General features: G+C 67.5%; 2 protein-coding genes across 2 annotated transcripts; one reads left to right on the top strand and one right to left on the bottom strand.

Moving 5' to 3' along the window:
- Nucleotides 1-3,667: 3,667 nt before the first annotated feature.
- Nucleotides 3,668-17,370, top strand: UNC5A (unc-5 netrin receptor A). Its single transcript, XM_049829702.1, has 16 exons — nt 3,668-3,893; nt 12,233-12,454; nt 12,597-12,740; nt 12,817-12,920; nt 13,047-13,227; nt 13,342-13,509; nt 13,699-13,863; nt 13,948-14,136; nt 14,744-15,043; nt 15,139-15,226; nt 15,306-15,474; nt 15,558-15,791; nt 15,906-16,055; nt 16,138-16,302; nt 16,389-16,567; nt 16,788-17,370. Exons 1-16 carry the CDS (start codon nt 3,773-3,775, stop codon nt 16,951-16,953), a joined length of 2,745 nt encoding a protein of 914 aa, XP_049685659.1. The 5' UTR covers nt 3,668-3,772; the 3' UTR covers nt 16,954-17,370.
- Nucleotides 17,371-17,515: 145 nt separating this feature from the next.
- On the bottom strand, nt 17,516-23,621 carry HK3 (hexokinase 3). Its single transcript, XM_049829098.1, has 21 exons — nt 23,492-23,621; nt 23,012-23,176; nt 22,882-22,954; nt 22,514-22,717; nt 22,103-22,452; nt 21,628-21,776; nt 21,347-21,466; nt 21,134-21,229; nt 20,951-21,050; nt 20,682-20,865; nt 20,355-20,510; nt 20,010-20,243; nt 19,619-19,923; nt 19,400-19,539; nt 19,130-19,249; nt 18,946-19,041; nt 18,723-18,822; nt 18,407-18,590; nt 18,174-18,329; nt 17,762-17,995; nt 17,516-17,651 (listed from the first exon to the last, which is right to left on the bottom strand). The coding sequence occupies exons 1-21, from the start codon at nt 23,619-23,621 to the stop codon at nt 17,516-17,518; spliced, it is 3,432 nt and encodes a 1,143-aa protein (XP_049685055.1).
- Between the last annotated feature and the right edge of the window lie 56 nt (nt 23,622-23,677).

The following is a 23,677-nucleotide window of genomic DNA, read 5'->3' as shown; positions in this document are numbered from 1 at the left end:
CAGGCACCAGCACCCCAGCGCTGCTGGTCCCCTACACTCTCTGGTGAGGTCCTGGCACCACAGCACCACATCCACAGGACACACGTGTGCAGGGTGCCACCACGCTGTGCCCCAGCCCCTCCAGCCACGCCGTTCTTCCCCACGGCAGCAGCAAATCCATCTCCTTAAAAAGCAGGGAGTGGCTTTGCAGGCGCTGGGGGCTGTGAGGAGCGGGCTGTGCCGGGATGGGCTTTGCTGCGCGTCAGTAGAGCCCTTCCCACTCCCAGCGCCGTGTGCCATTAATCTACTCTTGCAAATGGCTAATTTTGAAAATCCTCTTATCAGAATTAGGTCCTCAACATCCATATTTATTTACTTTCCATTTTCATAATCTTTCTGTTCCTCATGTGGCTGGGGTTGTTCTCACTGCCTCCGTTTCCGAGCATTCCCTTGCAGGATCAGGCCTGCAATGTCCCACACTGTGCCGTGCTGTCCCATGCCGTACTGTGCCATGCTGTACCATGCGCTGGCATATGTCCCTCACACAGCACATGTGTTCCTCACACCCTTGGCTCTGCCATCAACACCAGCAGTGCCAGTGCCCGCTCCCTGCCAGAGCACCCTCCTGGCCCCAGCACCCCGCACAGCCCCATCCCTGTCCGGCACTGGGGGCCCGGCCGCATCCTGCTCGTGGGGCCATGCATTATGCATTGTTTATTCGTCGTTTGTAACTCAATTAGGCAGACGGCGGTTTTGCTAATACAATGGTGTTTAATATTCGACTTCCTTAAATACCACAAATGGATGGGGAGGCAGTGCGCGGGTGATCCATTATACATGAGCTCAAATACCTATTTAAATATTTGATGGCAGTTTAGGAAATCTTGGGGCTGGCCTTGCCTGTGGCTGCTGGGGCCGGGCAGGAGGTCGGGCATGGCACAGGCAGGGGCTCTGCCGGGCCCGGCGGTAGATGGTCCTGGGTCCCTCACCTCGGCTGGCCCAGCTGGCCATGAGGCCTGGGGCACATGGTGAGGGGGGAGCAGTGCCAGGGTGGTGACATCCCCAGGGAGGTGGCAGCCGCAGCCCACGGAGCCTGGGTACCACCGCTCGCCAGCTACACCTCCACCCCAACCCAGTTTCTTTCAGGAGAAAGCCCTGGCACAATAGCTGTAGCACGTGGCTGAACCACGACCGCAGCGCACTGGAGAAGAGAATTAATTTTTAATTCCATCTTAATTACTCTGAGTAATAATCCATTTACAGCACCCAGTGGGGCCGGTGCTTCCGGCATCCCCCCGGGGCTGTGGTGGTCGCAGGACACCCAGGTGCTGAGTACGCTGCCTTGGGGGCACCGGGCCAGCTGGACACTGCGCTCCTCTCCTCAAAGCCCCTGAGTCCCACAGCTCCCCACATGTGTGGCCCCTCATGCCACCCCTGGCAGGTGGTCAGGGGTCCCGGGTGCCCCTATGGGCATGAGCCAGGCTGGCACAGCTCCTTGGCGGGCAAGGCTTAGGGCTCTGGCAGCCGCGGAGCAGGATCCGGCTCATCCGTCCCCTCGGCTCGTCCTCAGCAAGAGGGAGAGCGAGCGGAATTGGAAGTGATCTCCCCAATCTGTATTAATTAGAGTCTATTAATTCGTCAGTGCGCCCTGCCACTTCCCCACTGACGGTCTGGCCATGCCAGCCCGCGGTGCAGGAAGGAAGCATAGGGTAATGCCGCGCAGCCTCGGCACGGCACCCGCGTGGCACCACACGTCACGAGCACATGGCGAGGGAACTGGGCGAAGCCAAGGCAGGACCGGGAACCATTGGCACTCCTGGGCAGGTGGTGGGGCAGGGAGGGTGCGGTGAGCGCCTGGGCGGTGGGAGTGTTGTTGCTGGCACCACCGGCGCAGCGCCAAGAGCGGGAGCTGGAAGCCGTCCCGGGAGAGCAGCGCAAGGAGCAGATGGGGCTGGCACTGCACCGGGGGCCCCGAGCCCCCTCCCCGCTGCGCTGCCCCAGGGTGGCACCGTGCTGGGTGCCCTGCGTAGGTGCCATCCGTGCCGGGTACTCCTGCCGTGCCCCACCGCCTGGCTGGGGGGTCCGGCTGCCGCAGGAGCCTGGGCTGCGGGTCCCGGCGCTGCGGGGGAGCTCGCCCTGGTTCCCATGGCAGCCCCCCCAGGAGCTCACGTGCAGCGCAGTGAATTCAGCAGGAGCAGATGGAGCGGCGAGGAGTAAAAACATCCTGTTTCCATGCAAATGCCATCAGTCATAAACAGCCAGCCTGAAGGAGAGTGGTTATCGCCACACTGGCGCTCTGCCCAAGGGGCACCAGGGGTCTCCTCTGGGGGCTGGCCCCCACCAGTGTCCGTGCAGGATGTGCTGGGGCTCGGGGCACTGCCTGAGGCAGCACGGCGGGACAGGAGCGGGCACCCATGGATGCCGCCCCGTGTGCGCTGCCCTGCCTGCGCACATGGCCGGTGCGTGACCGTCTTGGCAGGGGAGGTCCCTGGCAAGGGGTGTGATGGTGTGGGAGATGACTCTGGCCTCACCCTGGGGCCTCGGCTCTGCCCGGCACCACCAGCGCTGTGCCAGGGTGGATGGAGGCCATGGCACAGCCAGTGCCACCCGGGAGAGCCGTGCTGGCTTCATACCCACTTCAGCTCTTGAAGGTGTTGGAGCAGTTGTTAATTGTTGCTGGAGCTGCTAATGAAATTATCGCTGCGCGGCGCTGGGAGCCACTGCCTGGCCCTGCCCCTGCCCGGCCCCCGCTGCTGGGGACAGGAGGCTGCTTGGCACCGCTGCTGCAGGCTCTGGTTCCCACAGGGTTCGGGGAGCACCTCGGGCACTCCAATGCAGCTTCACCCCCCTTCGCCCCTTGCCCACATTGCAATCTGCTCGCTGGTGACGGCAGCGCTGCTTGGCAGGCACCTTGGCTGGGTGCAGGGCCGGCGTGGGGAAGGAAGGGGCTGCATCCTGCCGCCAGGGCAGAGCCAAATCCCCTGGGAGAGGCCGGCCTGGCTGAGTGTGGGGTACCTTGGGGCCAGACCCCCTTTTATGACAGTGAGGTGGGGCCCCACGGGTGGCACATGTTCCCGCCAAGATGGTGGCCCCGCTTCCGTGACATTTCCCAGCAGAAGACACCGCGCTCCCCCGCCGGAGCTGCGGTGGCTGCACGGTGCCGGGCAGGGTGCCGGCAGGACCCGCTTCTCCTGGGGTTGTGCCCGTGGGGTGCCAGGCTGGCCTGGGGGACCCCTGGGCATCACCTGGCCCAGGTCTGCAGCAGGAGCTCGGGGCAGAGCGGGGTGCGGGGTGGCTGCCGTGCCGGGGGTGGGGTGCGGTGTCTCCCAGGGGAGGGGGATGCCGTGCCGGGGGGTGGGTGCACCGTGCCCGGGGAGGGGGGTGCAAAGCAGGGGGGTGCCGCGCTCCGGACCCCCAGCGCGGGCCCGGGGCGGGGGGGATGCAGCGGGGAGATGCAGACGGCGGGGCGGGGTGGGGTGGGGGGGGTGTGTGTGTGCGTGCGGTGCCGGTGGCGCGGAGCGGGGCGCGGGGCGGGGGGCGGCGGCGGCGGCGGCGGGGGCGCGCCCAGCTGTTGCGCCGTCCCTTCCGCGGGCGGGTCCGCGCTCGCCGCCCCGCATTGGCGGCGCCCGGGCGGAGCGGAGCGGCGCGGCGGCGGGCGGCAGCAGCGGCGGGGCCGGGCCGGTGGCGGTGGCGGGGCCGGTGGCGCCATGGCCCGCTGAGGGCGCCGCGGAGCGCGGCCCGCCCTGCTCCCTTCGCCCCGCGCCGCGCCGCGCAGCGCTCCGCGGGGCGCGCCATGGGTGCGCGGCCGCGCCGCCGCCGGGCCCCCGCCGCCGCCGCCGCCGTCGTCGCCGCCGCCGCCGCCGCGCCGGGGCCGCTCGGTGCCCTGCTCGCCGCTGCCCTCCTCGCCGCCGCCGGTGAGTCACCGCGCGTCCCCCGGGGGTACCGGGCTCCGGGCGGGGGGGGGGGTTGCGCGGCGGGGACCCGGCACCGGCACCGGGCGCTGGGCAAGGTCACCCGTGGAGCGGCGGCGGGCGGGCGTCCTGCGGAGAGGCGGGTGCCCTCCCGAGGACGGGGCGCGGAGGGGGCCGGAGGCCGTTCGCTGCGCGGGGTGCCCGGCCGGCCGTGGGGTACCGGGGGGTCCGCGGGGTGCCCTCCCGGGCAGGGGGCGTGCCCCCTGCCCCACGGCAGACACTGCCGCCCCGCCGCCCCATGCCCACGCATGGCCGCACACGCGTGCCCAGCCGGCACTCCCCCGGACGCTGCCCGCACTGGGGGGGGGGGGGGGGGCTGGCGCTCGCCGCCTCGCCGGCACGGCTCCGCTCCCCCGGGGCCCTGCCAACCCCGGACACGGGTGTTCCACAGCGGACCTGCCCCACGCACGGCACCCCTGCCCCATGCACAGCATCCCTGCCCCCGGCACGGGATCCCTGCAGTCCCCGTCGCCTGGCCGGGACACGGGGGACCGTGGTGACGGGATAGCATGGAAGGGTGCTCTCACGCCGCGGGGGTGCGCGTGGGTGGCCGTGGCGTGGGGGGTACGCGAGGCTGCATCGGTGTTGCTGCAGACGCGGACGGTCCAGAGCCCGGGTACCCCCGGCTCTGGCCCCCCCCGTAGGACCCGGCGGGTGGGGGAGCGGGCTGAGCCGGACCCCCGGGGCTGAGCGGCACCGGCTGCCGGGCCGGGGGTCGGGGGACCGGGGGGCGCGGGGGGTGCCCGGGGCTGGCGGCCGCTGGCAGGTGTCACGGCAGCCTGGAAGTGGCGGCTGCAGACAAAGGACCAGGCTGGGGGCGGGGAGCTGCTCGGACGTGCGCTCTGCGGGGGGTCTGGGAGGTGGGACCCCCTCTTCGCCCGGGGGTCCCGGCCCACCCACACTCCTGCCGCCACCGGAGACGTCCCCTAGCCTGGCCTCGGTGCACCGGGTGGGCACAGCGGGCACGCAGGGGGGCTGCAGCCCTCGTGCTCCCTGCACACATCCTTCCTGGCTGGACACCCCAGGCACCCCGTGCCCAGTGCTCCCAGCATGGCTCCGTCTGCAGGGGGACACTGCAGAGCCAGGACGGTGGGGTGGGCACCCCTTGGGTGCAGGGGACCCCATATGGAGAGTGCTGCGGGTACTGAACCCCGGCTGGGCATGGAGCATTGCTGTCCCCATGGCACCCGTGGGGCTGTGGTGATAGCCAGAGGTGGGGGGCAGCAGGACGAGGGTGTCCACCAGGCCACGCCACACTGGCTCTGGGGTGGGAGGTTGTAGGGGGGTCCTAGCAGTGCCAGCACCGGCTCGGGGCAGCACGGTGCGGGAGCTCGTCCCCACCACTCGCTTGGCAGGCAGCTCACAGCCGGCCGCGGCGCGACTGAGCCCAGCCACCTGCGTGGCTGCCGCTCAGCACAGACGTGGCAGCGCTGGGCCTCTGCGCACCGGGTGCTGCTCCTGCCTGGCATGGCATGGCATGGCACGGCATGGTACAGCATGGCATGGCAGGGCACCCCTTCCCCAGGGGCACCGAGGCACAGGTTGGGGACAGGGGAACCCAGGGATCCAGGCAGAGGGACCCTGCTTGCAGCCATGGAGCAGCATCCCCGGTGTGGGCTGCCTGCTCTGCTGCTGGTGCCCGCAGGGGAAGGGCGAGAGCAGCAGTGAGGGCTGGGGCTCACCACGGGCAGCAGTGCGGGGCGAGCACCCGAGACACGGGGGCTGCCCCCCTCGACTGCTGTGCTGGGGGGTGGACAAGGGCACAGGGGCAGGGTCTTTCCCCAGAGCTACCCCTGGCCCAGCGCTGCCGTGGGCTCTTCCCCTTGGCATCTGTGGCAGCTGGTGCCAGGCCCTAGTGCATCCCCTGCCCCCAGGCGGGCCCTTGCCTCAGCAACTGTGACCCACACCGGCTCCTGCCCCAGCTCCTCCGGTCGGGGCCACGGGCTCTGCTCTCACTGTGCATAAGCCACATGGTGCCACTGGCTTCACCAGGCTGCTGAGGACCCTCGGGCTCCAGCAGGCAGCCCCCAACCACTGCACCCCGCAACCTGGTGCCCCATAGCCTGGCATCCCAGATAGCTGCATCCCCATCAGCGTCCCGCAACCTGTGCCTGGCTGAGCACCGGTGCTTTCGGCGCGGCCGGCAGGAGGGCAGGGCGGCAGGCAGGGCTGGCGTGCGCCGGGCGGCCGGGAAGCTGCTGTGCCGGCTGTCAGCACGAGTGCGCGGCAGACGCAGCCCGCCCAGGGCTGTTTGTTCTGGCTCGGTGCCACGCGGGGCTGGCACTACATCAAACCGTGCAGAGCCTGGCAGGTGCTTGCGGGAGGGGACCGGGGTGCTGGCGGTGCCGCCAGGGGCTGGGCACCCCCGGAACCACCGCGGGCACCTCACAGCCGTGGGTGCAGCTGAGTGCCTGTCCCACCTGCGTGGCCGGCGGCACCCGGGACCACCCTGGGACTGGTGCTGGTGCCTGAGGGATGATGGCATGGGGACCAGACGCCATGCACGTTCTGCCGTGCCCTACCCTGCACCCAGGGGGGCACCATTAGTGCCAGCACCGCTCTGGCTGTCAGCACCATCGCTGCTCCATGCATCGTGTGTCTGCCTGCGGGTCGGCTGGGGTGAGCTGGTTCCAGACTGGGCACACTGGGATCCCATCCTCATCCAGTCAGGCCCAGTTGCCCAGTATCCCTTGGCCCTGCCACCTTGCCCACTCTTTGGGTGCTGCTCATGGGTGGGTATCGGGCAGATCACAGCTCGCCCTGGCCCCCCCCAACCTGCCCTGCCCAGGGCTCCCGCCTGCAGGGTGGGGGTCTCAGGTCCCAGCCCACTCCAGCCAGCCGTTGCTGCCACAGTGTTGTGGCGTGCCGGGGCTGCCGTCACCACCGTGTGCCACCTGTGGGTGGGACAGAGAGAGGCCACATGGCTGGACCCTGGCACCTGGGACCATTGAGTGGCCGGAGGGGCCTTCCCAGTCCCCCAGCCATCTCCCCTCCCCTCTCTGACGGGGATGCAGGGCTGAGGGTGACCTTGACACTCCTCCCAGCGGGGCCAGGGCTCGGTGGGCGCATTTGCTCTTCACTGTCAGTTAAAGGAGAGCCAGAAAAGCCGCTCGGCTCCCCCCAGGCTCAGGACCCTAACGACAGCCCCGGCACATGGGGCTGGGCCGGTCCTGTCCCCCCCACACCATCCCAGTGGCATGCTGGGCTGGGGGATCCCCTTGTCCGCCACCAAGCTGGGGCCAGGATGGGACCCTCTCCCCATGCAGTGCTGCTGACAGGTCTGGCACAGCTTGGCATAGGTTCTTTGGGCACACTGGGTCTGGGGGGGGCTGTGGGGCTCAGCAGGCACCCAGGGCTGGCGGGGAACAGGACTCTGTGTGTGCCATGGGGCTGAGAGGGGACCAGTTCATGGATGCCCGGGCAAGGGTGCCCAGCAGTGGGTGCCAGGGCTGCTAGCCCCGAGGCAGGCAGAGGTGGTCCCTGGGGAGGGGCTGCCACCCCTGGCTGCCTTTGCCGGCACCGTTGTCCCCAGACCCTGGGCACAGGGCAGCGTGGGCCACACTCAGGCATGGCTGGGGCCGTGCAGACCCCTTGGCGGGCGCTGGGGTGGGGCGAGGGCACAGCCCGCTGGGAGTCCTGCCCACCCTGGCACATGCTAATTGCATGTAATGGGGAGAGCGTTATCAGCTCAAATCCGTAATTAGGCAGCTCCATTGTCATGCAAACCCGCCTGACTAATTCATTCATAACAAGCGCTCGCTTAATCAGCACCCAGACACTGCCACGCGCTCGCCGGGAGACAGGAACCCACCGGCCCCTGCCACCCCAACCCAGCCTCTCCTGTGGCCGTGGGGTTGGTGCACGTGGGGCACATGCCTGGGGGGCCAGGACAGGGGGCCAGGACAGTGGCCAGCTCGTGGGAACTCACTGGGAAATTGGGGATGTGGTCCTGGGGCAGGCAGGGGCACCCTGGGGGGCACTGTGCCCGTTGGAGCACAAGGGACACGTTGGCACTCTCTACCCATCATTGCATCGTCCCCCGTGCTTGCCACACTCCAGACTGGCCAGGAGCAGGGCCGTGCTGCCCGGTGTTGGCATCCGACCCTGCTGGCTCCCTGCCCAGCTGGGGCTGGCACTGGCACCCGCCTGGCGTCACCGTGGGGGCTGTGTGGGGTGGGAAGGTGGGTGCAGGGGGAGCGTTTACCGATGCCCCGATGCTCCAGGTGAGCGTTGGAGCAGCCACAGGCAGCTGGGCAGTGCCGGGCGATGTCGTGGCCCCTCGCTGGGGGTCTCCTGGGGGCAGCACTGGCTCATCGTGGCTCGGAGCCAGCCTCTCCCGACAGGATGATGCCCAGCAAAAAGCCTCAGACAAGCTTTTTAATGGTGGCGAGTCGTGCCAGACAGCCTCCTCTGCACCCTGCGGAGAGCAAAGTGCTAGCAGCGAGGACTCCTGTGTGTGGGGCAGCAGGCAGGGCTGGCACCCCCAGGCTCCCCTGGGCACAGCTGGGCATCCTCTGCCCTCCCCCTGACACCCACCCTTCCCTCAATTAGGCCAGCACAATCAGCAGCAATTATTGCTTTAATTACCTGCTGCTGGGGAGCAGGCTGGGTGCCGGCAAAGTGCGAGGAAATCTTTCATGTTAATGGTGTGCCAGGCCTGGCACGGGTGCGATGGATGGGGTGCCAGCTGGGATTGAATCTGCTGGCTGCAAGGCCCATAGGGATTCGGGGAGGTCTCCGGATGGGGGACAGGTGCTGGCATTGAGGTCCCCACCCTGCCGCAGGGACCCCCAGGATGGCAGGCATCAGGCAGGGGTGCAGGCAGGGGATGAAAGCAGAGGGAGGCTGGGGCAGGTCTGCCAGGGACGGCTCGGTGCCCTGCTGGGGACGGTCGATGCACGGATCCTGGCTGGGCAGCCCTGTTGGGGGCAACCCATGCCGTCAGCGCGTTCTCCCGCTGCAGGCAGCTGCCTGCTCCCTCCTGGGGGCAGCTGTGCCGAGTGGGCGCACACCGGCTTGCCGGTGCCGGGGCTGGCACTGCCGCAGCCGCCGGCGGGCAGCCTCTCCTTACCAAGAACACGCTGACCTTCCCGGCGTCTCCCTGCAGCAGGCACCAAGGAGCTCGGCGTGCTGCTTTCTGTGCCGATGGCGAGCGTGGCACTGGCGCTGGGGGCAGGATCAGCCCCTTGAACACCAGACGGACCAGGCTGGGGGGGGGGCACCTGCTGGCACCTAGTGGGTCCTGGCAGTGCCCCCCACACACTGGGCAATGCAGTGTCTTGCAATCTCTCCCTGCCCGGTAACACCACTACGCATGGTGCTGTGTACCACACCGTGCCCAGGTGCTACAGTGAGAGGCTGTGTGGCCACCCAGGGTGGCAGCAGCTGGGGGGCACAGGGAGCAGGGGGGCTTTATGCATGGGGAGGAGGCCAGGCGTGGCTGGGGGTCCTGCAATGCTAGGCTGAGGGCAGGTGGTGGGAGCCCATAGCAGGGTGGCCCCATCCCCTCTGCACCCCAGGGTGGGTGCCACAGCCCTGCTCTCCAGCCTGGCCCCCAGCACCCTGCCCCTTCATCAGGCCTGCCGACACACTTGGTAGCCCACGTGGGCAGGGGATAATTGATAATAAAGCCCTGCTTAATGCACTGGCTTTACCGGCTGTGATTTATCGGCACTGTAGCAACCCATGCTCCCAGTTACCCCTTTGGCTGCTGAGAGAACGGCTGGCCAGGGCCGTGCCCTCTGCCACGGCGAGGGGGGTCCTTGGGGTGAGTGGGACCCAGGTCCCCGCCATCCCCTCGTCCCTGTCCCCGATCCCCTCCGAAGTTCCCCGATTCCCTTTGCCAAGGTGACATAAGCATCTCGCCTGTTTCCATGGCAACGCAGCGGCAGGTGAGCGGCGAGGCCGATGCGGTGCGGGAGCCGGCACGGCATCGCGTGGGGGGCCGCTGCCCACGGGGCACCCACGCTGCACCCATGCCTACGGGCTGGGGGTGCCCACGCTGTGTGGGGTGTCAGTGGCGTGCGGGGGGGCCCGCGGCGCATGCAGGTGTCTGCAGGGGGAGAGTGCCCGTGGTGCGGGGGGTGCCCGCAGGGTATGGAGCACCCACGGTGCCTGAGATACCTGTGGTGGTTGGGATAGCCACGCTGCGTGGGGTGCCCACGGTGCATTGAGTGCCCATTGTGCACGCAGTGCCCACAGCGCATGGGGTATCCATCATGCATGGGGTGCCCGTGGTACACAGGGCACCCACACCACAGCCCCTTCACCCTCTCACCGGGCTCCAGGCCAGCTCCAGCCTCCCAGCCATGCCGCATGGCTCCATCCATGACTGCACCACAGCGCGCAGCCCCGCCGGTGCCCAGCGTGGTGCCAAGTGGCAGGATGGCTTTCCACCTGCAGGCTCTGCAGGGTGCCTGGCAGCCCCCCCCCCCCCCCGGCTCTGCTGCTCGCTGCATGTCCCCAGCTTTGTTTGCTGCCTGTGGTCCTACCCTGCCTGCAAGGTACCCCGTATCCCGGTTAGGTGGGTAGCTGGAGGGGCTCTGTGCCCATCCTGCCTCCCTCACCCATCGGTGCTGGCCCTGGACTTGCTGCACCCCTCTGCTTGGCTGTGATGTATGGATGCACAGCTCAGCACCCGCCGCGCTCATTTCACATGTGATTAAAAGGCTGGTCCCCACAGCACCGCTCCCCCTGTTCACCCAATGTGCCCACTGCAGCTGCCCGGGTGGAAGGCAGTGGTGGTGCTGTGCAGTAGCAGACCTGGCATTTAATAAATAAATTGGGTTGCCTTTTGGCCCAACACGGAGCCCCACGTGCCGGCGTGAGCAGTGCGGCGTGGGCACCCAGGGGTGCCCAAGGAGGAGGCACAGCAGTGTGAGCCGCGGGTGCTGCGGCGAGCCGTGCCGCAGCCGGCACCGGGGACGTCACCGTACTGGGGACCGCAGCGCCTGTCCGCGCCGTGACCCCCAGGGCTGGCCCCGGGGCTGCGGCTGGGGGGGTCGTTAAACCAGTGAAATATGAAACGCCTGTATATCCCCTACAGGGGTTTTAATTAAATTAATTGCCAGCGACATTGTAAAAGTGCTGATGGGGTAATAACCAGCGCGTTATGGTGGCCGTTTATCTTCACCGCGTAAATTAGCTCCTGCACCTTGCCCGTCCCGGCGGGCACCGCGGCGGGCTTGCTCGATGCCCGCTCCCTGGCTCAGAGGGGCCTGATCCAGCTGGGGGGAGCAGCGGGGCCCGGAGCCCCCCCGGGGGAACTCGGCCAGGGCCCGAGGGACCCCCATGTCCCCATCGCACAGGTGGTTGTGCCAAGCGGGAGCAGGCCAGGGTGGACATCATGGGCCACGGGGTCCCGCGGGCTTGTGGGGAGCGGTGGGGGTTGCCAAACGAAGGCACTTAATTACTGCGCATTCCATCCCATTTAATTGCTTATTAAATCCTAACCAGCCAATTAGCGGCAGCAATTACAGCTTCATTCAGTGACACAATCGCTATTTTATCGTTTGTTAATCAAATGCTTATTTAGGGCCCTGGTTTATTAACTCTTTCCGCAGCAGGCACCGGCAGGTTGCGGGGACTGGGGGCACCCAGCCGTGTCCAGACTGGGGGACGTGGGCGCTGCAGGACTGTGCCACGTGCCATGTCCCCAGTGCTGCTGTCCCCCCAGGGATCCTGCCCTGGTCACACCCACAGTCCCCAAGCAAAGCTGGGGGATGCCCGACCCCCCAAAGGACATGTGTGTAGCCCTGAGCCATCCTCGCCACCCTGGGGACACTGGGGACAGCTAGCCCCTGTGTGCCATGCCTGTGCCCACTCCCAGGTGGGTGCCAGCGGCATAGGACAGGGCACACCGCTGTGCCACCCTGCCATGTCCCCCAGGGCACGGGACGCACAGCCCACCACTCGTCCTGCATCCCGGTGCCGTGCCAGGGCACGGTGAGGCAGGATGCGGCCCCCGGCCGGCGCCTCACAGCGTGCTGGGGAGGGAGGGTGGCGGGCGCCCTGGGAGGCGTGAGCAATGGCCCTTGTTGGTCACACTACATTTCCTTTTCATTAGCGCTAAGTGTGGACATGAGGGATCGGCGCGGGTTCAGTGGGCGCAGCCACTGCGCGGCTGCTCTCCCTGATGGATGGCAGAGCCGGGAGGGGGCTGCCGCATTGCTGGCGGAGGGGGATGGCAGCGGGGCACGAGGCCACTGGCACAGGGCCACACCAGGACGGGTGATTGCCCAGCCCAGGCACGCTGGAGGTGGCCGAGCCCCGTCTCCCCACAGGTGCTCAGCAAAGTGTGACCGTGGCCAATCCGGTGTCCGGCGCATCCCCGGACCTGCTGCCGCACTTCCAGCTGGAGCCGGAGGACGTCTACATCGTGAAGAACAAGGCGGTGAGCCTGGCCTGCCGTGCCACCCCTGCCACCCAGATCTACTTCAAGTGCAACGGCGAGTGGGTGCACCAGGGGGACCATGTCACAGAGCACAGCACCGACCGTGGCACCGGTGAGTGCCGGCGGGAGGGACGGTACCGGCTCTGGTGACAGGGAACCACGTGCGCTGCCGTCCGGGTGGGGGTTGCACGGGGCAGGGGCTGCGGGGACCGTTCCCAGCGTGCCGGTGCTGACTTGCTGCCCGCCGGTGGCAGGGCTGCCGGTGATGGAGGTGCGCATTGAGGTCACCCGCCAGCAAGTGGAGAAGATCTTTGGGCTGGAGGAGTACTGGTGCCAGTGCGTGGCCTGGAGCTCCTCCGGCACCACCAAGAGCCAGAAAGCTTTCGTGCGTATCGCCTGTGAGTGTCTGTGGGTGCTCGGATGGGGCGTGGGGTGCTGGCCCCGGCACCTCCCCTCACCCCTGCGCCTCCCCAGATCTGCGCAAGAACTTTGAGCAGGAGCCGACGGCCAGGGAGGTCTCCATCGAGCAGGGCATCGTGCTGCCATGCCGCCCTCCCGAGGGCATCCCCCCAGCCGAGGTGAGCCCCTGTGGTCTGGCAGAGCAGGATGCGGCCGAGAGTGTCCCGTGCCCGCAGGGACGCTTTTGCACGCTCCCTGAGGGGGTGGCTCAGCCAGGCACGCGGTGACGTCCCTGTGCCCCACAGGTGGAGTGGCTGCGCAACGAGGAGCTGGTGGACCCGGCGCTGGACGCCAATGTCTACGTGACACCAGAGCACAGCCTGGTGCTGCGGCAGGCCCGCCTGGCCGACACCGCCAACTACACCTGCGTGGCCAAAAACATCGTGGCCCGTCGCCGCAGCGCTTCGGCTGCCATCACCGTCTATGGTACCGCCGCGCCGCGCCTGTCCCCACCACACTGCCCCGGTGTCACCCTCCCTGTCCTGTCCCTTCCCACGTCCCCTGTCCCGGCGGGGCACTGATGGGTCCCTCTCCACCCAGTGAACGGCGGCTGGTCAACGTGGACGCAGTGGTCGGGCTGCAGCACCAGCTGTGGACGGGGCTGGCAGAAGCGGAGCCGGACATGCACCAACCCCACGCCCCTCAACGGGGGGGCTTTCTGTGAGGGCCAAAATGTGCAGAAAACCGCCTGCACCACCCTCTGCCCAGGTACCCATCCTGCCTGGGGCACTGCTGCCACCTCCGCCATACCGATGCTGCGCTCCCCGCCGCACCCATCGCAGTCCCTCTCCACCCGGGTGTCTCGTCCTCCCATCCCTCCCTGTGTGTCCGTCTCTGCCAGCCCCTGGCAGGGGATGGGGGTGGCAGCAGGTTGCTGACCACCGGCTGTGCCCGCAGTGGACGGCGCCTGGTCGGAGTGGAGCAAGTGGTCGGTGTGTGGGGCCGAGTGCACCCACTGGCGGAGCCGGGAGTGCTCGGAGCCAGCGCCACGCAACGGGGGCCGGGATTGCCATGGCCCCGAGCTGGACACCCGCAACTGCACCTCCGAGCTCTGCAGCCATGGTGAGCGTGGCGGGGATGGCGGGGTTGTCCGCTGGGATGGGGGACTGGGGGTGCCCGTGGGTGCTGACACCCTGCCCCGCGCAGCTGCCCCCGGCGCAGAGGACGTGGCGCTGTACGTGGGGCTGGTGGCCGTGGCCGTGTGCCTGGTGCTGTTGCTGCTGGTGGGGGTGCTGGTGTACTGCCGCAAGAAGGGGGGCCTGGACGCTGATGTGGCCGACTCCTCCATCCTCACCGCCGGCTTTCAGCCCGTCAGCATCAAGCCCAGCAAGGCCGGTGAGCGAGGGCTGCGGGGACGGGGCTGTGCACCTGCGCTGGCACATGGTGTCCCTTGGGACCTGGGGATGGCCATGCACCCGGGGCGGCTCTGGGCAGGGGCTATCTGCCCCAGGGCATCCCTGGCCCTGGGTGGGGGCTCTGTACCCCATGGGGTCCCTGGGCAGAGGCTGTTTGCCCCATGACGTCCTTGGTCTTGAGTAGGGGCTCTGTGCCGTATGGGATCCCTGACCTAGGGACAGGGACGCTGTATCTTAAAGAGTCCCTGACCGTGGGGTCAGTGCTTTGTGCCACATAGAGTCCCTGTCTGTGGGCAGAGGTCTGTGTCCCATAGGGTCCCTGGTCCCTATAGGGCCTGTGCCCTGGGTTGGTGCTGTGTGCTCTGGGGACCCAATGGGTGACAGTGCCCTAAGGGTCTGTGCCATGGGGCAGGGGCTTGATGCTCTTTGGACCCCCAGGGGTGGCTGTGCCCCCATAGGGTCCTTACCACGGGGCAAAGGCTGTGTGCCCCATGCCCTCCAGGGCCAGCTGTGCCACTGTGTTGCCGGTGGGGATCCCCCTGTTCCTGCCATGCCCTGGCACCACGGTCCCCTGCTCTGTGCTGCAGACAACCCCGGCCTGCTCACCATCCAGCCCGACCTCAGCACCGCCACCATGACCTACCAGGGCTCGCTCTGCCCACGCCAGGATGGCCCTGCCAAGCTCCAGCTGCCCAACGGGCACCTGCTGAGCCCGCTGGGTGCTGGGCGGCACACGCTGCACCACAGCTCGCCTGCCGCCGAGGGCGCCGACTTTGTGGCCCGGCTCTCCACCCAGAGCTACTTTCGTTCCCTGCCCCGTGGCACGACCAACATGGCCTACGGCACCTTCAACTTCTTGGGGGGGCGGCTCATGATCCCCAACACAGGTATGGCAGGGTGGGCCTGGGGTGCCAGAGCAGCACTCAGTGCAGGGGGGCCCCTTTGGGGCTCACCCCCCTGCCTGTACCCCCCAACCACCCAGGGATCAGCCTGCTCATCCCACCCGATGCCATCCCACGGGGGAAGATCTATGAGGTCTACCTGACCCTGCACAAGCAGGAGGAGGTGAGGTAGGTGCTGGGGCTGCTGGGGCACGGGGCTACTGGGGGGGGGGCCATCCCTGCTCAGCTGCCCCTGTCGCTGCCCCAGGCTGCCCCTCGCCGGCTGCCAAACACTACTGAGCCCCATCGTCAGCTGCGGCCCCCCCGGGGTCCTCCTCACCCGCCCCGCCATCCTGGCCATGGGTCATTGCGTGGAGGCCAGCGCTGAGAACTGGAGCATCCGGCTAAAGAAGCAGTCGTGCGAGGGCACGTGGGAGGTGAGCGTCTGGGGGGGCGAGGGGGTTGGGGTTGGAGGGGGGGATGCCCACGCCTGGGGTGCATCTCTGCCTGGGTGCTGCAGGATGTGCTGCAGTTGGGCACCGAGCCGTGCACGGAGCTGTACTACTGCCAGCTGGAAGCGCAGGCTTGCTACATCTTCACCGAGCAGCTGGGACGCTTCGCCCTGGTCGGGGAGTCCCTCAGCATGGCGGCCTCCAAGCGCCTCAAGCTGGTCCTGTTCGCGCCGGCCGCCTGCCCCTCGCTCGAGTACAACATCCGTGTCTACTGCCTCAGCGACACGCAGGATGTCCTCAAGGTACCGGGGGTCCCCGTGCAATGCCCCCATCCCGGCTTGGAGTGAGGGCTGTGCAGGTCGGGCTGGGCTCCTGGCGCGTAGCATCTCCTGCCCAACCGCTGCCTGTGCCGGCAGGAGGTGATCCAGCTGGAGAAGCAGCTGGGGGGGCAGCTGATCGGAGCCCCCCGGGTCCTGCACTTCAAGGACAGCTACCACAACCTGCGCCTCTCCATCCATGACATGCCCAGCTCCCTCTGGAAGAGCAAGCTCCTCGCCAGCTACCAGGTGAGAAGCCTGGCCAGTGGGTGGGGACAGGGATGGGGGGGGTGTCCCTGCCACTCTGACCCCCCCAGTCACCCCACCACAGGAGATCCCCTTCTACCACATCTGGAGCGGGCTGCAGCCCTTTCTGCACTGCACCTTCACCCTGGAGCGCCTGAGCCCCAGCACCTGCGAGCTGGCCTGCAAGATCTGGGTCTGGCAGGTGGAGGGCGATGGGCAGAGCTTCACCGTCAACTTCAACATCTCCAAGGTGAGAGTAGGGCTGGGGGAGGCTTCTGGGGGTGACCGTGGGATAGGCTTATATCGTCCCCCTCCCACTCCCGTGCTCTTCCCTAGGACACGAGGTTTTCAGACTGGCTGGTCCCCGACAGCGAGGTGGGCGCCCCGGCCCTGGTGGGCCCCAGTGCCTTCAAGATCCCCTTCCTCATCCGCCAGAAGATCATCAGCAGCCTGGACCCGCCAGGCACCCGGGGAGCTGACTGGAGGACGCTGGCCCAGAAGCTCAACCTCGACAGGTGGCCCAGGATGGGGACAGCACTGGGGATGGGGATGGGGTGGCATGGTGGATGGGGATGGGGTGGCTTCTGGCCTCATCCTGCACCTATGTATGGATGCTGGGAATGCTGTGAGCCACTGGGAGTGGGATGGTGCCCAAGGCGAGGTCAGCACAGGGGTGGTCCTGGGGTGTGAAGCCATCCCTGTGCCCTGACATGGTCCCTCTGTGTGTCCCCCCAGCCATCTCAGCTTCTTTGCCTCGAAGCCCAGCCCCACGGCCATGATCCTCAACCTGTGGGAAGCACGGCACTTCCCCAACGGCAACCTCTCGCAGCTGGCCGCCGCTGTGGCCGAGGTGGGCAAGCAGGACGGTGCCCTCTTTGCCGTCTCCGAGGCCGAGTGCTGAGCACCGTGGGGGACACCCCAACCCTACTCCTAAGGGATCGCCGCCATGGGGCGGGGGGGGCCCCGGCCGGCCCCCGGGCCCCCACTGCCCCACAGCCCACGGGGAGGGCTGCCTGGGCTACCTGGCCCCCTTGCGAGAGAGGGATGCCCGTGCCCCACGGCAGCCGGGCCCCCCACAGCACTGCGGCAGCAGGGCTCAGCCCGGCCCCGGGGGTCCCACAGCCCCGTGGCGGGGGGCCAGGGGGCACTGGGTGTGCGTCGTGCGTGCAGTGCCGTCGTGCTGTCTGCGTGTGGGGCCGGGCAGCCCCGGGCCCCGTGCCGTGTTGTGTAAAGACCGTTTTTTTAATTCTGTATTAAGTGCATTCAAGTATTTACACTTGGCCTTATGTACATAGCGGTGCCGCGGGCGGGGGGTCTGCCGGACGTGAATGTAAATAAATTCGATATATATTGCTACGTGGGGCTGTACCCGGCCATGCGCTGCCCCCCCACCCCCGTGTATCCCCTCAGGAGTCGGAGGTGCGGAGCAAAGCCCTTTATTGGGGTGGCAGTGGTGGCCGTCCTCAGGGCTCGGCCCCGCGGCACGCCACAGCCGCCACGAGCGCAGCCCCTTTCCCCGAGCCGTCCTCTGACTGCAGGAAGGTGACGGTGCAGTTGGGTGCCAGGTCCCGCAGCATCTGCTGGAGGTGCTGGGAGAAGCTGGGGAGGACAGGAGGGGAGGGTGAGGGCTGGTGCCCCCCTCCCCGCCTGGACCCCTGCTGTAGGGCAAGGGTCCCCGGTGGGCGCCTGCCACCCCCAGCCCCACTCACCGCGGGTGCATCTTGTACAAAGTGCCATCCACTCCCACTGTGACAGCCAGCTGGGCCAAGCCCCGGTTCTCCCGCATCTTCTCCACCACGGCGGCCAGGCCGGCGGCACAGAGTTGGGCTGCCCGCAGCGACACAGTCTGGCACACCTTCTGCACCAGCAGGCTGTCCTCAAAGCTGGCCTGGAGCTCCAGGTCCTGCAGGATGGCCCGTACCTGCCGCAGGGCCAGCCCGTCGCTGCCCCAGACCAGGGGCACTGTTAGCACCACTGTCCCCATCACCGTCCCCATCCCATGGGCTGGAGGTGGCATCACCCTGTCTGTGCCCCATCAGTGTAGCGTAGCCCCCCTCTTAGGGCTCTGGCTTCACACCTCCCACCCTGGGCTAAGTGAACCCACTGGAGCCCAGCACTCACATCTCGATGGTGGAGAGGAACTTGGTCTGGAAGATGTCTCTGGTCTGGAGCTTGGGGCAGGGCTTGCCACGGAACAGGAGCTGTTTCTCCACCAGTGCCAGCAGGATGTGGCGCACAATCTCACCGAGGTACATGCCGCTGATGAGCTTCTCAAACCTGCCCCAGGCACAGCCTTAGCTGGGCACAGCTGCCCCCCCACCCGGCCCCCTCCCTGCCCCAGGGCCCTTGCCCACCTCTGCTTGCCCGCATTGATTGTTTTCTCATCCACCAGGCGGTCAAAGTCAGTGAAGAAGTCGTCCAGGCAGCCGTTGTCCCCAAAGGCCCCCCATTCCATGTTGATGCACATGCGGCCCTGCTCCCCCTCCACGGTGCCGACATTCCGCATTTCCTCCATGTAGCAGGCATTGGTTCCAGTCCCTGTGGGCCCCACACTGGTGTCACCCCCACCACATCCCGGGCAGAGCTGCCTGGCACCCCGTGGCCATGCCACGTGGGCTGGGATGGTAGTGAGGGAATGGGAGACCCCCTGGGTGCATAGGTGCTCCTCACCCACAATGAGGCCGATTTCACATTTGGGGTCATCATAGCCACAGGACATCATGGTTCCCACCGTGTCATTGACCACAGCCACCACCTTCAGCCCTAAGTGCTGCCAAACCGGAGATGGGGACACATGCAGCTTAGTGGCACCCAGCTGGCTCCTGGTGCTGGCGCCGCCTGGGTGCAGGGTGGTACCCCGGGGACAGGGGATGGACCCCCAGCCTTTCCCTACCTGTTTGCGCTGGGCAGCCTCCCGCAGCAGCTGGACCACATCCTGCCCCACACAGCCAGAGGCGCTGAAGCCTTTGGTCCAGCTCAGCAGCACTGCCTGGAAGAGAAGCAGGAGCAGGGGCCAGGCAGCTGCCTCACACCCTGGGGCCCTCCCCACTCCCCTGGGGCCAGAGCCACCCTCTCACCTTATCCAGGCCCAGCTGCTGGCAGGGGAAGGAGAAAGTGAAGCCGAGTGGCAGGACCTGCTCCATCAGGTCCTGCTTCAGCTGAAAGTCCATGATGCACTCGATGATGTGGTTGAAGAGCTGCAGAAAGTGGCCGTGGTCAGCAGGGGCCAGGCTGGGGCAATGCTGCGGACACTCTCCCAGCCCCATACCAGGCCTGTGGGCAGCAAGGCGGGGGAGACAATTCCTACCCCTTGGCCCCATCCCTTGGCCACGGGTCCTTGGACTCACCGCCTCGCCAGTGCCCTGCATGACAGCGGTCGGGATGACGTAGATCTCACTGGCCATGCGGATGCCGTCCTGCGCCACGCGTACCACCAGCACCCGGAAATTGGTTCCCCCCAGGTCCAATGCCAGGAATTCGCCTCGCTCTGTGGGGAGCCAGCACGGGGCATCAGCGGCAGCCACAGCCTCCCCAGAAGCCCTATTCCCCAGGCCCCCGGCCCTCACCGGTGCCATCAGGTGTGCCACGGACGTAGGTGGGTAGCATGCGGACGGAGGCATTGGCATGGCTCTCCAAGCCCAGCCCCAGCTCCATCTCCCGCCTCATCAGCGCCTGGACGCGCTCCAGGTCAGTGCGGCTGAGCCGCAACGGGGCCAGCAGTTGGTCCACTTCGCGGCGCTGGGCTGCCAGGCGCAAAGCCACTGCTGTCACCACGGCTGCCCCCTGCCCGGTCCCATCCACCGAGGGCAGGAGTGTGGCCATGCACTCGGGAGCCAGCAGCCCTGTCACGCTCTGCAGGATCTCCCCAAACCTGCCGGAGAAAGAAGATGGTGAGGGCTGGGTGTGAGGCATTCCTCTGGGGTGGGACAACACCAGGAGCCCCGTATCCCTCCTCACCTGGTGTAGCCCCGGTACAATTCGCCATCCACCCCCACGTTGACCACCAGCCGCTCCAGCTCCCGGCTTTGGCACATGTGGCTGAGGATGGCAGCCAGCCCAGCAGCGCAGAGCGCGGCGGCGCGGCTCACCACCGCCCGGCAGATCTGCTGCACCCGGCAGCAATCCTGCTCACTCGGCTGCAGCCCCAGAGCCTCCAGAACCCTCCTTGCCTTGGCCATGCCTTCCTCATTGCTGCAAGGGAGAGCACAGCACCGGCTTAGGGGGCTACCGGCTTGCAGCCGCAGGCACCCACCTGTCACCCCCCCTTCCTCCCACCTGTGGCAGCTCCTGGTCCCCACTCACTTGATGATCTCCAGGACCTGCTGGGTCTTGAGCACATCCTTGGTCCTCAGGATGGCAACACTTCTCCCAGTGAAGAGTACTTTCTCAGCGACCAGGGCGGTTAGCACATGCCGGACGATCTCCCCCAGGTACAGGCTGCCCACCAGCTTCTCAAACCTGCACGAAACCCGAGCTGGAGTCAGTTGTCCCTCCCTGGTACCCCTTGGCCCTTTGAGAGCACCCAGGAGCATCACAGGGGGCCGTGTGCTCCTGATGGTGGGGCCTAACATGCTCAGGGATGGATGGGGAGTCCCAGGGACCCTGCCCTCTCTGGGGGGGTGGGTGCACCTCTTCTCCCCGGGGTTGGAGGATTCCTGGTCCACATGCTGGTCGTAGGGAGTCAGGATGTCGCTCAGGGTGCCATCGTCCCCAAAGCAGCCCCACTCAGTGTTGACACACATCTGCCCACTGATCTCCTCCGCCATCTCCACCAGCTGTGCCTCAGCCATGAAGCAGCTGTTGGTGCCCGTGCCTGCACAGAGTGATGGGGGTGAGCACTGGCACAGCCCCTCCCACCCCAGCACCCTCCCCAGGCACACAGGGTGCCCACTGCTCACCCACAATCAAGGCAACCTCACAGGGTTCCCCCCTCATGCTGCAGGTCATCATGGTGCCCACAGTGTCGTTCATCAGAGCAACGACATCCACGTGGTGGAGCTGGCCAGGGACAAAGCGTGAGCATCATCAGCTGCTCCACGGGGCAGCCCCCAGCCAGACACCCCCACCTCACAGCCCCCCACCTCCTGCTTCTTGATGGCCGACTGCAGCAACTGCACAACATCCTTCCCCTCCACGTCACTGCAGCTGAAGCCCTTGGACCAGGAGATGAGTTCGGCCTGGGGAGAGCATGTGGCCAAGCCATTGGCCTCAGGCACCGGGCTGGCTCCACTCCCCACCACTGATGTGCAGGGGAGGAGGCAGCTACAGCCCCGGGACGGGGCTGTCCCATTCACCTTGTCCAGCTGCGTCTGTCTGCAGCTGAAGGGGAAGACGAAGCCCAAGGGGAGGCGATGCTGGGGGCTGCTGATGCCAGCCAGGAATTGCCGCACGCATTGTGCAATGAAGTCAAAGAGCTGCAAAGGCATGGTCGGGGGTGGCCAGCTGCTCCCCATTACCCAGCACCCAGGCTGCAGGAGGCAGCCCAGAGCCCCAGCACTGGCCTGGAGCCCTGCTGAGCCTCTGTGGTGCTGGGCAGCCCAGCACCAGCCACTCTCTGCCCCTGGCCTCCTCATACCGCTTCCCCCTTGCCCTGTATGATGTCTCCTGGCATGTCGAAGATCTTGTATGTCACTTGTGGGCTCTGGTTCCCGTCGCCCAGGAGGGTCACCCGCAGGGTCCGAACGTGGCTCTGGCACAGCTCTACCACCAGTATGTCGCCCTTCTCTACAGGGTAGCAGAGGCAGTGTCAGGCAGAGACCCGCCCTGTGGCAGATCCCCCAAAATCTGCTCCTTACCCTGTCCCAGGGACAGTCACTCACCCACTGGGGAGGCTCCTGAGAGCCTGAGACTACTGCAGAGGCCAAGGGAATCAGCTCCTGGCCTCTGCCCCTGCCCAGAGGACTGGCAGAGGCAGCACAAGGGTAGCTTATGGACCCAGTAACTGACTGGAGACCAGTGCACCCTTCCCCAGCACCCCCGGGGCCACATCCAGCAAGGCAGGCAGGGCTGCAGGTAGCAGAGCAGCACGTCCCCAGGCTGGGCTGCCTTACCGGTGCCATCGGGCGTGGAACAGATGTAGGTGGGCAGCATCCGCACGTTGGCCTGTGCGTGCGTCTGGCGGCTCAGCCCCTTGCGCATGGCCTGGAGCATGCGGTCCTTCACCGCCTGCAGTGCCTCCAGCGGGATGGTGAGTGCCAGCAGGGCTCGTTGTACCTGGGGACGGCTCGTTAGGGCAGGTCTGAAGGGCAGGGAATGCCTCTCGCTGGGCGCGGGGCAGGGAAGGGCCTTACCGGTGCACAGGCGGGACCATCGTTCCGGTGATGGCCCACTGGGGACCTGCGTGGAGGGAGGCGGCGCGTCATCCGCTGAGTCCCGGCCCGCAGGAGGACAGGACACGCGCCTGCCCACGCCCAAGCACACGAGTGGGGCTGGGGGGGCCCGTCCCAGGCTCTGCCTCCCACCTCCCCTCTGCATCCCTTCTCCACGGGGCCACGGTGTCAACAACATCGGCGCTTTGCAGTGTCCTTGCACTGCAATCGCGACCCAGCAGCCGGGGGTAGAGGGGGCAGCTGTGCCCCACGATGGCGATGGTGCCGGGGCTGTCCTCGGGGGCCGGGGGAGAAGGGGGCTGCCCCTGCCTCGCCCTGCCCGGGTCTCCCCTCCACCTGCAAGAGGCCGGAGGCTGGTCTCTCCCCTGCCCGGGGGGGCTACAACACCCCGGGGCGGGGGGGGGGACAGGGGGAGCCTGCTCAGCCCCATCCCCGGCCCCGACCGCGGCCTCCCCGCGCCTTGACTTTCGCTCGGCCGCCGCCGGGCCGGAGCCCCTCACCGGTTCAGGGCCGGGCGGCCCCGCTCCTCCGGGGCCAGACCCCGTCGGGGGAGGCTGTCCGAGCCGGGGACGGCGGGGCTCTGCTCCCGGGAGGCCCTCGCCGCCCTGCCGTAACGACCGGACTGGGGCTGGGAGCCTCGGCGCTCGGGGCTGGCCATGGCTGCGGGGCCGGTGGCGGCGGGGGCGTCCGGTGGCGGCGGGGGGGCGACCGTTGCCAACGCCGCCGCCGTTGCCCTAGCAACAGAAGCAGCGCCCGCGGGCTCCCCGCCACGCCATTGGCCGGCCCGCCGCGCCGCTGGCCCAGCCGTGGCCAATGGGCGGCCCCGCGCGCACCGCCTCGGGGCACCACCCGCGGGAGGGGCCGCTCGCCCGCGATCCCCCGAGCCGGACAGCACCGCCCTCGCTCCCTATTGGCGCTTTTAAATTTGAGGCCGCATTTTAATTAGCGCCGTGTCAGCTCGTCCCATTAATTAAGCAGCACAGCGATGAGCTCCCGTCCGCACCCCGATCCCCATGAGGGGCTTCGCGGCAGGGCAAGGATGCTCCCGGGGAGCGGGGGGGGGGGGGGGGGGGCCGGCAGGGGCCTCCCTGCCGCAGGGACCCGGCCCACGGCAGCACAGCCGGCGGGCACGGACGACACCAAGGACACGGGGACACCGCGGTGGTGGCTCCACTGGTTTCTGCATCCGCTGGCCGCCAGCATCAAGGCGCCCGCCGCTGCTCCCAGATGGGAAAGTCATTTCCACGGAGCATCGGGCACCGCAGCCCCCTGCCCACGGGGGTCCTCCAGCTCCTA

Source organism: Accipiter gentilis, chromosome 26, assembly GCF_929443795.1.
Source record: "Accipiter gentilis chromosome 26, bAccGen1.1, whole genome shotgun sequence".
In the NCBI taxonomy this organism is placed as follows: domain Eukaryota; kingdom Metazoa; phylum Chordata; class Aves; order Accipitriformes; family Accipitridae; genus Astur; species Astur gentilis.
Note: the sequence above shows the minus strand (reverse complement) of the source record. Positions and strands in the feature narration are given on the sequence as shown.